Source organism: Enoplosus armatus, chromosome 7, assembly GCF_043641665.1.
Source record: "Enoplosus armatus isolate fEnoArm2 chromosome 7, fEnoArm2.hap1, whole genome shotgun sequence".
NCBI classification, from domain to species: domain Eukaryota; kingdom Metazoa; phylum Chordata; class Actinopteri; order Centrarchiformes; family Enoplosidae; genus Enoplosus; species Enoplosus armatus.
Window position 1 is genome coordinate 18,478,650 of NC_092186.1, and position 10,508 is coordinate 18,489,157.

The following is a 10,508-nucleotide window of genomic DNA, read 5'->3' on the forward strand; positions in this document are numbered from 1 at the left end:
TTTCAACAATTTGATGAAAAGGCAGGGTTATTTTATGCGTTTGAATTCAATTAAACTTTTTGGAAGAAATTTCATGTAACACATGACATTATCTTGATACAAGCAGAAAAAAAGGACTTACTTAAAAGCATCTCATGTCTTTCCAAATTCTCAAAACAACTGATTTCCACTGCCAAGAACTGAAATGATGTCACATCATTAGGCATTGTATTCACCCCTTTTAAGAAAAAAGAGAGTTCAAGGCCCAGAAGTACATGCAATGAGTAAAGACGTGATGTTTTTGTGCAAACCTTTCCCCATTGCATCATACAGTGTGCCATCTATGTCGACTGCACTCCAAAGAAACTCGCAGGGCTCGAGCTTTGCAGTCCATGAGGGACTTGTGGCAGGATGTGGGAACCCAGTATAAAATAAGTTCTGGAGTGTTAGTACCCAGAGGTGAAAAACTTTACCCGACCACAGTGCTGTCACTGTGAAGCTGCATTGCTAAAAAGAGTGGCACACTTGTAATATGCGCAAATTGGTCCCACTGAAACCATTGTTCAAGGCTAAAGAAAAAAGTGAAAGGCACTAAGTATCCTTCCGCCCATTGGAAATAAATAGGCTCTATTCCTCAGAGAGAGAGAGGGGGGAAATTAAGCTTAAGTGTGGGTCTGATTTCAAAATGGCCATAGAGCACACACACAGAGGAGGTGAAATGGGACCAATTTTGTGTCATTTAGAGATTCACTTGAGGAAATTGACACTTGTTGGCTCATTAAATGAAGAGGACACCACCAATTGCCAGAGGTGTTATAGGTCTGATCAAAACAAAGGACGAGAGAATAAAGAAAATGGAGAAAAAACAATCTTCAATCTCTCCGTTGAAAATAAAACAAAAAACACTCACTGTATCTTTCTCTATATCAAAATCCAAGTAAAGCTATTTACAAGGAAAAGTCTCTACCTGTGCAGTATGAGAAAGAAGGTTTGAGAAATTACTGGACCAACATTGAGGCATCCAGGAATATATTTCTGTGGGGGGATTCAAAAACCTTTGAAGATCTAAACTTGCTCATCAAGCATCAGAGGCATTACGATTTTTAAAGCCAGCTTGGTTGCGTTGACTTCCTTTCTGCTGGAAAATAAAGAAGAAAAATATCGAGGGATAGTGCTTTTCACGCACTTCAATCACTCGTATTGTTCTGTCAAACTGAGTGCATATAACATCGCTCAAACTACTGGAGCATATTACTGAAAAGAGACTGAGAAAGAGAGATGATGGTGGCAAAAAAGAAGATATATTAGCGTCACCCACAGTGTGGCTGTAAGCTTGGAGGACAACTATTTGATCCATTGTTCCAACCAAAACTGTGCTTTTAGAGGCGCATTTCAGGAAAATAAATGACACTGACTGGACTGTTTGTGATACTATCGCCACAATGTTTTGTCTTTCTGAACCAATTTGATAGTCAATGGGCTTCCACTGTATCTGTCCTATGGCATCTTGGTAATAAGCCATATGGGCTTGAGCTGCACTGTTGATTGGTTGTTTTTCTTTCAACACTATAAATCATTTCAATGGGGATAAAGAGGAGGTTTCTTGTCAACACTGGTCATCCGTCTTGTATGGCAAACCATTAGCACATATCTGGCAGTTAAGCACTTTGACCACACATGCACTTAAAGCTCACACATGAAACATGCAACTGGTGGCAATTGGAACCACTTTTTGTTTTTTGGCTTCTGTGGTGGCAGATGCCCTACATTGCCAGTGAGAATTGTATTGCAATTTGATTGGAGAATACTGTAGAATTCATAGTGAATGCAAAGTTGGGGGTTTGAAGTCTTTCCAAAGGACACAAAAGATGGTTTCTTGCACCACTAAATCAAATGGGTTCCTTCTACAATTTGTAAGTGTACTGCTCTGAGAATTCAACCTATAACAACCAATATAGACAGCAGCAAAAAGCTACTTGAGGCAGGGATTCATGCCTGTAACTCAATTAAAAATGTACTTGTTTTCTTCTCATTTGAGAGAAAAACAGTGTATACAGTAAAACATGGGGCCAAGCATGCAACAGCAGGGTGCACATGAAATTAAATTTAACAGAATTAATTTGACAGTGTTGGCTCAAACATAATTTGACTGGAAAAGATAAGGAGTGAGGGAGAGAGAAGGCAAGACAGAGAGCTATCGAGAGAAACACAGAGAACAAGAAAATAACGGGTCCACTAAGGGGCTTCATTTTTTTCCAATTGGCAGCTTCAAAGGAATATAAATAATTGAACACCCTCACCCCATCACTGTGAGTTCTGGCCAATTACTATTAGGAGTACTTTGCCAAGAATGCTACTGTTGAGGACTCTAAAAGGCCAAAAGAAAGGAGGAGGAGAAGTGAGGAGGAGGTGAAAGGCCAGAAAAGAATGCTGACAAATAACCCTGTCTCCCTGTTTGTCAAGACACAAACCCAAATACAAGGAAATACTGCAGGATATAGTCACTTACCTAAAGAAAAGTGAGGAAGTTGCAATGCATCAGAAAATAATCTTTTTTTTCCCTTCAATGAGGAAAATATGAACTTTGGCCTATTAAAACATCGGGCATTCAGGCGAATAATGAGGGAAAGTATCTGTTTTCCACCATATAAGAAATATTGCTTCTTGTTGCCCCTTTATCAACTCCCATAGGACCACAGCAGAACACAGCTGAAAAGAAAGAATTCCCCATGTGGCTTATAAAACCAGATTTGAATACCCAATGACTAACCTAAAGGACTTATCATAACAGGAATTGTTAATAGTGGTAGAGCTGTTGGTTTGTTCAAATTACTCTGGGCCCCCAGAGGTCTTAGTGTCTGGTAGAGTGTGTGTGTGTGTGTGTGTGTGTGTGTGTGTGTGGACACTTTTTTGTGCGAAGGAAACTGTGAACACCATGGCTACTCTGTCACCCCACAGCTCATAAATCAAAAAACTAATATTACAAGATGGTATTCATCCATCTAATAACTTCAGTAATTACCTACACTTTCAGTATTCACTGAAATTTTTAATCAACCTTCCTGACAATGTCAGAAACCCAACCTTTTGATGGTTGAAGTAAAAAATGAAACACACCTTTGGGCTGCTTTGATTTAGTTATTTTAACCAGTCCTGTTGAATATACTGGTTTATATATTTCACTCTTACAAATTTCAGGGGTGTTGGGTCTTTGTTTGGATCTCCCCCCCCCCTTTAATCATGACTAAAAAGCACCCTGTTGACTTGATTTCCACTTTCAAGACAATTGCTATTTTGCCATTTAATGTCCAATGATAAATAACTTTGATAATATTTTGTTAAAAAATAAAAGGATATACTTGTTTGTCTGCAAATGTTTTGGAGCAAAAACAAAACATGCACACATATGATGATAGCTTGTTGGTTTAGTCTTTTATCTTTATATTTATTTATGTAAATAATAATAATAAGTATCAGTATTATTATTGTATTGTCACTGGGTGTTGGACAATGTCAGTAAGAGACAATTTAGTTGGCTTGACTTAATATTTATTTTAATATTTATCTTGTTTTTGTTAACCCACATATTTATACATTTTTTAAAGTAAAGCGTCTTGGACGACATGCCTACTAAAAGGTCCAAACAAATTATTAAAAAATATATGAATATCACATGTTAACACCATTACTTTTCTCATAAAGTGAATGCACAACACTGCCATCTAGTTTTATAGCTGTGCTACAGCAAATATAATATATCTAATATAAGCTCAGGTGACACTCCACACATTAGTATAATGCAGCCTTTACACACACACACACACACACACACACACACACACACACACACACACACATATATATATGCATGCGCCTGCACACAAATTTCATGCAAATATAGACAAACAGGGAGCCGTGCATTATTACGGTTGGGGTGGCGGGATTTATTGAGCCATCTTTCTTTCTCTTTTGATTAAAAATGTCTCCTTCTCACTGTGATTTATGAGTGTAAATGGAACGGGATGGAGGGCAGAGAGAGAGAGAGAGAGAGAGAGAGAGACAGAGAGACAGAGAGAGGGAGGGATGTGAGAGGAAGGGATGACATCATGCTTTCAGCTTTTTGCAAAAGGGTGGCACCCACTGTGTGCATGTGTGTGTGTGTGAGAGAGAAAGTGTTGATACCAGGTGGGGGTTGGTGTTTTTGCCCCCCCACTCAATCCTCTCAGTCCACCAGGTGGGATGGTTATAATTGGACAACTGCACCACTGGGCTGTGTGTGTGTTTGTGTGTGTGGGGCTGTGCATGTGGAAACGGTAGGTGTGAAAAACAATCAGAGCAAAAGAAGGTAGTCTGTGAGTGTGTGCATATATATCCAGGCATAATGAAGGGGCGACGCTGTGTGGCCCCAAAAAGAGATGAGAAAGAAGCGAGTGTGTGTGTGTGTGTGTGTGTGTGTGTGTGCGTGTGTGTGTGTGTGCGTGTGTGTGTGTGTGGCCGGGGGGGTCGGGGGGGACACGAGCAAGAGACAATAAGACAGAGCTTGACAAAAACAGCGATCATATCCACAGGCAGAGCAGACAAAGACTGGCTGATACTGACAGATGGGGAGAGAGTGTGAGTGTGTGTGTGTAAGAGAGAGCGAGAGATAGAGAGAGAGAGAGAGAGAGAGAGAGAGAGAGAGAGAGAGAGGGGGGAAAGCTAATCTCCATCAAAGATGAAGCAGACTGCACTGAATGGTATTTAAACCAGGGTGAGCAAACAGGCTGTGAATAAGTTGAAGAGGAGGAGAAAAACAGAGTCCTAACACAGTGGGCAGCTGTCTTAATATGCAACATGTTACCAGGAGGAGCTTTTTCACTTTTTGCTTTGCTTTCACTCTGAAAATGAGTGTGTGGCCTTGCAGTCAGTTGAGACAGAGAAGGAAAAAAGGAAGAGAACAAAGACATCTGTTTGACATCTGTCTGAGTGCAATTTCAGATGTTATTCAGCCATCTGAGCTGAAAGACACTCGAATTATGCCACCAGACACTCAAACCACCATGCAATCAAGAGTAGACAGCTCTGTTGCGACATGAGAAAAATCAAGTCCTCCTCGTGTTATCTTGAACCACTGAGAACACACTCACTGAATGTCAGAAACTGAGAGAACAAAGAGACAGAGAGGGAAATGGGGGAAAAATGCAATTTATCTGGCAAACTACCTAAGATAGACTCAACTTCCTCAAAATGTTGTTTGTGGCACCTACACTGTGGACAGTATGCCTGAAATATCACTTTGGCTGTATCTAGTAAAGTGGCATTTGAAGACGTATTCTTATTCTCTTGCTCACAATTTTGATGTAATCTGTCTCTTTGTTTAGACCTTCCTCATTTCATTGTTTTTACAGACTTAATCTAGTTTTGCAGTTTGTTTACACCTGAATATGGCTGATACCTTCTTGTGTCTTCCTAATTTGCGTGCATATAATGTACACCTTATATGCATGCATTGGTATCAGCCATATTCAGGTGTAAACAAACTGAAAATGGCTGATATATTTTCTATTTTTTAACAAGGAGGTATAACTATTCCTCTTTTTAAAAAAATAAAAACTATATTGAAACATGAACTAGAACCAGTTAATGATTTATTTCCCCCCCCAAAATGTTGTACCGAGAGAGACAAAGACAGAGAGGGGCATAAGATTAAATCCAATCAGGCTAATTTGCGCACACATCGCTTGCATGTTGCATGCAATGCGGATATGTACAGTCGGCTAAAACACATGCATGCAAACAAGCATAAGCTTATCACTGACACTCTACAACACACATGCTCACAATGATCTACAGACGTACGCACATTCACCTCATCGCACATATATAATTCTTTTACATACTCACCAACACACTTACCCACACCCACACTCTCACACACACACAGGATTTACAAACAATGAAACCCAAGGGGGAGCCTCCCCGCCTCGCCATCACTCTTGTTCTATTTCTCTGCAGAGCCTCCTCTTTGTTTTGTCTCCTTAATGCTGCTCTAAGCCCATCTTAATGGGGAAATGGTGCAGAACAAATCCTAAGCAGGAGTTGACAGGGTGGGAGAGACTACTGACGTTCCTCTGTTTCTAACATGGGAAGTTATGGAGGCTGATATATACAGACAAGCATCATATCTAAATGGTAAATATTTCCAGATATCCATGATTTAACATTGTCTGGGTTTCTGATCGCTGATATCTGAAGTCACGTGTTCAAGTCTTGACAGTAAACGTTTCCATCAACAGCTACATGACCTTAAGCAAAATCACTGAGGTCCTAAATGCTCACTCATCTAAAGTACAATACAAGTAGATGTAGAATGGCACTTACTCTTACAGGTCAAACCTAGCTCTTGACATTGTAGGGAAATTCTTACTTTCTTTAGCTGAAAAACAACAGACCTTTTGGAGATGAAGAAAGCCTTTCCAAGATAAGATATCAACAATTGCAGATAGAAATACATGTCTTTAAATGCTCACCAAAAGCAAACTGAAAAAGGCAGTAGCAAAGAGCAGCTGAAGTATCTCTATAAAAGGCTCAAGGGAGGAAATGTTCACCAAAGCTTTGTTAACTTGCCATCCTCCACCTTCCTCCTATTCCCTGTTCCTAACCTGTGTATGAGATATGAATGATCAACCTCTAAAGGGTCCTACATAGGAAAGCTGAGAGTTTATCAGTAGTAGCATGGCTAGTCAGTGGCTTGATACTTACATAAGGCGTGGGAGCCGGTGAGCAGCAGTGATAGCAGCAGCGTGGTGACAGGCAGCAGGAGTGGCAAGGAGAGGCGAGGGGCACCGCTGGTGGCCATCTTGGCTCCAGAAGGGGAAGGGGGGCAGGGAGGGGTGGGGTGGGACTGATCTTTGACCTGGCTGAAGAGCCGAGGCCCCGACTGCGCAGGGAAGGTTGGGGTCTTCACGCAGGACGGCTTGGCACTCTGCAAAAAGGCAGGAAGAAAGATGGGAAAAATTAGACATTTTTCTTATGAACTTCATTTGCGCAAGGAGGGTTTGTTGACCTTTATCCTGTTTTTCACACACCCAGATCCACAATCATAGTTCTGAACATTCATATTTTCTACAATTGACACATCAAAATACCCCGTAGACATAAGGAAACAACTACTTAGCATTTAAATATTGTGACAGGGGGGTACCAATATAATAGTTTGATTGTTGCAACAGTTCTATATGGGAGAAAAATGCCTAAATAAAATGTTGCCAAACGATATGTATTACTTTTGAGCATTTGACAGGACGCTCGTAGCCAGAGCGTCTGTTATGATTCTGCCCACATCGACAGGACATGTGACTTTTGATAAACACTCGGGGGCCACTCTGCTGCGCATTTCACAACCACCTCAGTGCTGCTGACACATAAATGGAGGGCAGGCAATAGTGTGTCTATAACACTACTGGAAGCAAAGTGTCATGCATACCCCAAACCCTGTAACCTCCTCATCTTGAAACCAGCGTCTTCTCACATCCCTTAATTAGCAGGGGAGTCACTGTTTTCTTCCTTTTTTCTTTCCTAATCGCCAGATCTTGTCGTTATTTGCTTATCTCATTGCCTTGTAATTACACAGGCACCCAATGATATTCCAGGCACCGTCTCTTTGTTTTAGTCAAATTGCCATTAATCCCCCAAGCTACACAGAGGGACTGGGGACGCCTCCCACCACATGCACACACACACACATACCATTTCTCTCATTGATATGTCTGGTGTAGCACAGAGCCACCACCAAGTGGTTATACATACTCTTTAATTAAGAAGGCGTGAATGAAGAGACAAAGAAAGAGAGAAGTGAGAGCGATCCATGACAGGAATGTAATGAGTTTTGTCAATTTCTTTGTTTTTTTCCTTTTGTTTTTCTGACATGTATGACGTTCAGGTGACACCCTTATCCAGATGATCTTACAGCGAGATGAGTGAGCAGATAAGCTTTAAAAAGCTGCGGGATCTTGCTAAAGGACACTTAAACAGAAACCAATGTCTGTCTCAGCAGTCGAGCTGTAAACACAAAAACACAAAAACACAAAACTATCCATTCTCAGAGGACCCAGATCACCGGACACAAGTTCAAGCCCCTGTGTCAGCAAGCATCTGTCCTGCTTTAGTGTCCTTGTGCAAGACACCGAACGGCTCCCACCTCCAGGGATGCTACCACTCAGCTGAGCCTACATCGAAGTGAGATTAATTACCTGCACACTGGGTGGTTAACAAGGTACTGTATAGTACAAACTGTGCAGACAGTGTGCAGTTTATCATGGATGCCCTGAAGCAACTTTTTTCTGGGTAACCTAGAGGTTAAAGATAATATTCTGTCAACACAGGTTTACAATTTTGATCCATGAAACAGTCACTTTCAAACTGTATGTCCCTGAACATGAAATCCTTACCTGCTAACTCACTACAAGAGTGTCACTGGCTGAAATGTGAACTGAATATACTTCAAAAATAGCATAACTGACTGACAGTCACAATCTCCATCATTCAGATGCATTCATGATCAGAAGCACATAGGCAAAGACAAAGTGCCAGACAACTGTGTAGGCCAACTATACCAATGAAATGGTGGGATATATAACCAGACTACTATGGCCTAAAAGCACATCACTTAGGATACATCACCTTAATTAAATCAAATCTAAAAAAAATTAATTATTTACAAAAAGAGTCATTATGTCAACCATGTCAAGCTGCTAAATTGTCAGAGGAGTTGAAAGGTTAATATATGCAGCTGTATTACAGGGCTGCGTTTGTGACTGTGGCCTTGCGAGAGGCAGAAAACCACCGCTAATTGCAGTGTAACCAAGCACCTCAGACAGCAGGCATATACAAGCGCCCCACCCTTCACAGCTACTAGACCAGACTCTTCAACTGGCTAGATGAAACAGATACATGCAGTAGCAGCTGCACTTAAAATAAAACCACAAACACATACAGCAAAATCCATATATGACATAAATGCACACATACAGTGTGAAGCTACGGGCCTCAAAGGTTATTCAAGCAGACAAGTTCAAGAATATGTGACACATGCACACTTACAGAAACACAAAGGGAGAGATCAACAATAGGTCTTTTGTGGCGACACCATGCCAGAAAGGAGTGGGTGTCTTTCAGAAGCTCAGCTCATCATTCAACAAAATACTACACACACACGACCGACATGTGTGTCCTTGCTTATTTATTTTTTTCTTTTCTTTTTTTCTTGGCCTGGAGGGCAGGTGAAGTCATTCGTGAGAACTGAGGGAAACAGCGAAACATGAATAGAGAGAATAGGGGAGTATCAAATTGTCTAGGGGACTTCTGAATGATGCCCCTATTGTTCTGACTGTAAACACTGGTGTAGGTAGAGGGAAGCTCGCCATGCCTGTAGGGAATTACTCTATCTACGCTCACAAGATGCCTAGGTTATGATTTATGGCCCTCCCCTTAGGGCATGCCTTTCTATCACCACCTCTGGTTGCTATACAAACTTCACAACACAATTACAACAGCTATTGATGCTGAATGGCCTTGCCACACGTAACCTAAGGCTGTGTGGGCTCCGGTTTAACCATAGATGCAGCTCAATGCTGCCTTGTTTTCTGAACTGTAATTAGAAGCTAGAGAATAGATAGGTAGGTTTAAATAGAAAGATACATATATATATCTACACATATTGTTTACTAATCCCTGAGGGATTGGGGAAGCGGAAACCTCTCTGAAGTGACATTTTAACCTTAACAGCAAATGCAGCTCTGAAGAGAGATGCCACCAAGTCGCTAAAGCAGTCCTTCACTCGAAAGGAAGACATGATATGGAAAGCACAGCATGTTTCTCCTGCCATTAGCACCTCCATGGGAAAACCTGTCAACTCTTGCTAAAAGCATTCATCACTTTCCCTGTAGAAAAGTATTTAGCATTCTGGTAATGCTAGCAGGGAGGCCAATCGATTGATAAACCCTCACCATCACCTCAGCTGCTTCCACATTATAGGCTGTGATCAAGAGGAAACTGCTAATGTCTGTCATGTTTACCTGATTTCACTGTGACTATGATGACTGCAACAAGTTACCAATTTCTTAGGGAAATCAAGATAATTAGCATAAGTTAGTGATTGTAATGCTCAAACAAGGTGAGCTTTGGTAAGTAAAAGCACTACCTACTCACTCGCCACCACTAGCAAAAGTAATTTAATACTGTATACTAACTGACCTAACTAACAACTTTTGTTGACCCACTGGCATATGTAATGCGGGAAAAATCATTATCAGCAGCCATCTTGTGACAACTGAGGAGCATTCTTACTGGCACAATATGGATGCCAGTTTAATTAGCCTAAAATTATGGACTTTTCTCTGAAGTCCATGTAGTTCAGTATGTGCTAATATGTAAGTCATGAGAATTTATAAGCCAATATTATCAGAAGGCTCTTTGCCCTCTAGTTGAAACAAAATACTACATATTTTGACAACCTTACTGTGACAAAGTTTATTCATTCAATTTTAGGT

General features: G+C 40.9%; 1 protein-coding gene across 1 annotated transcript in view; it reads right to left on the reverse strand.

Moving 5' to 3' along the window:
* The window catches only part of ptprsa (protein tyrosine phosphatase receptor type Sa), a 127,451-nt gene extending 117,423 nt beyond the window's left edge, over positions 1–10,028 (reverse strand). The window contains exons 1-2 of the mRNA XM_070908940.1: positions 9,966–10,028; positions 6,721–6,943 (exon numbers count right to left, since the gene is read on the reverse strand). Coding sequence (XP_070765041.1) covers positions 6,721–6,943; positions 9,966–10,028 — 286 coding nt within the window. The remainder of the gene's footprint in view (positions 1–6,720; positions 6,944–9,965) is intronic.
* Positions 10,029–10,508: the final 480 nt, after the last annotated feature.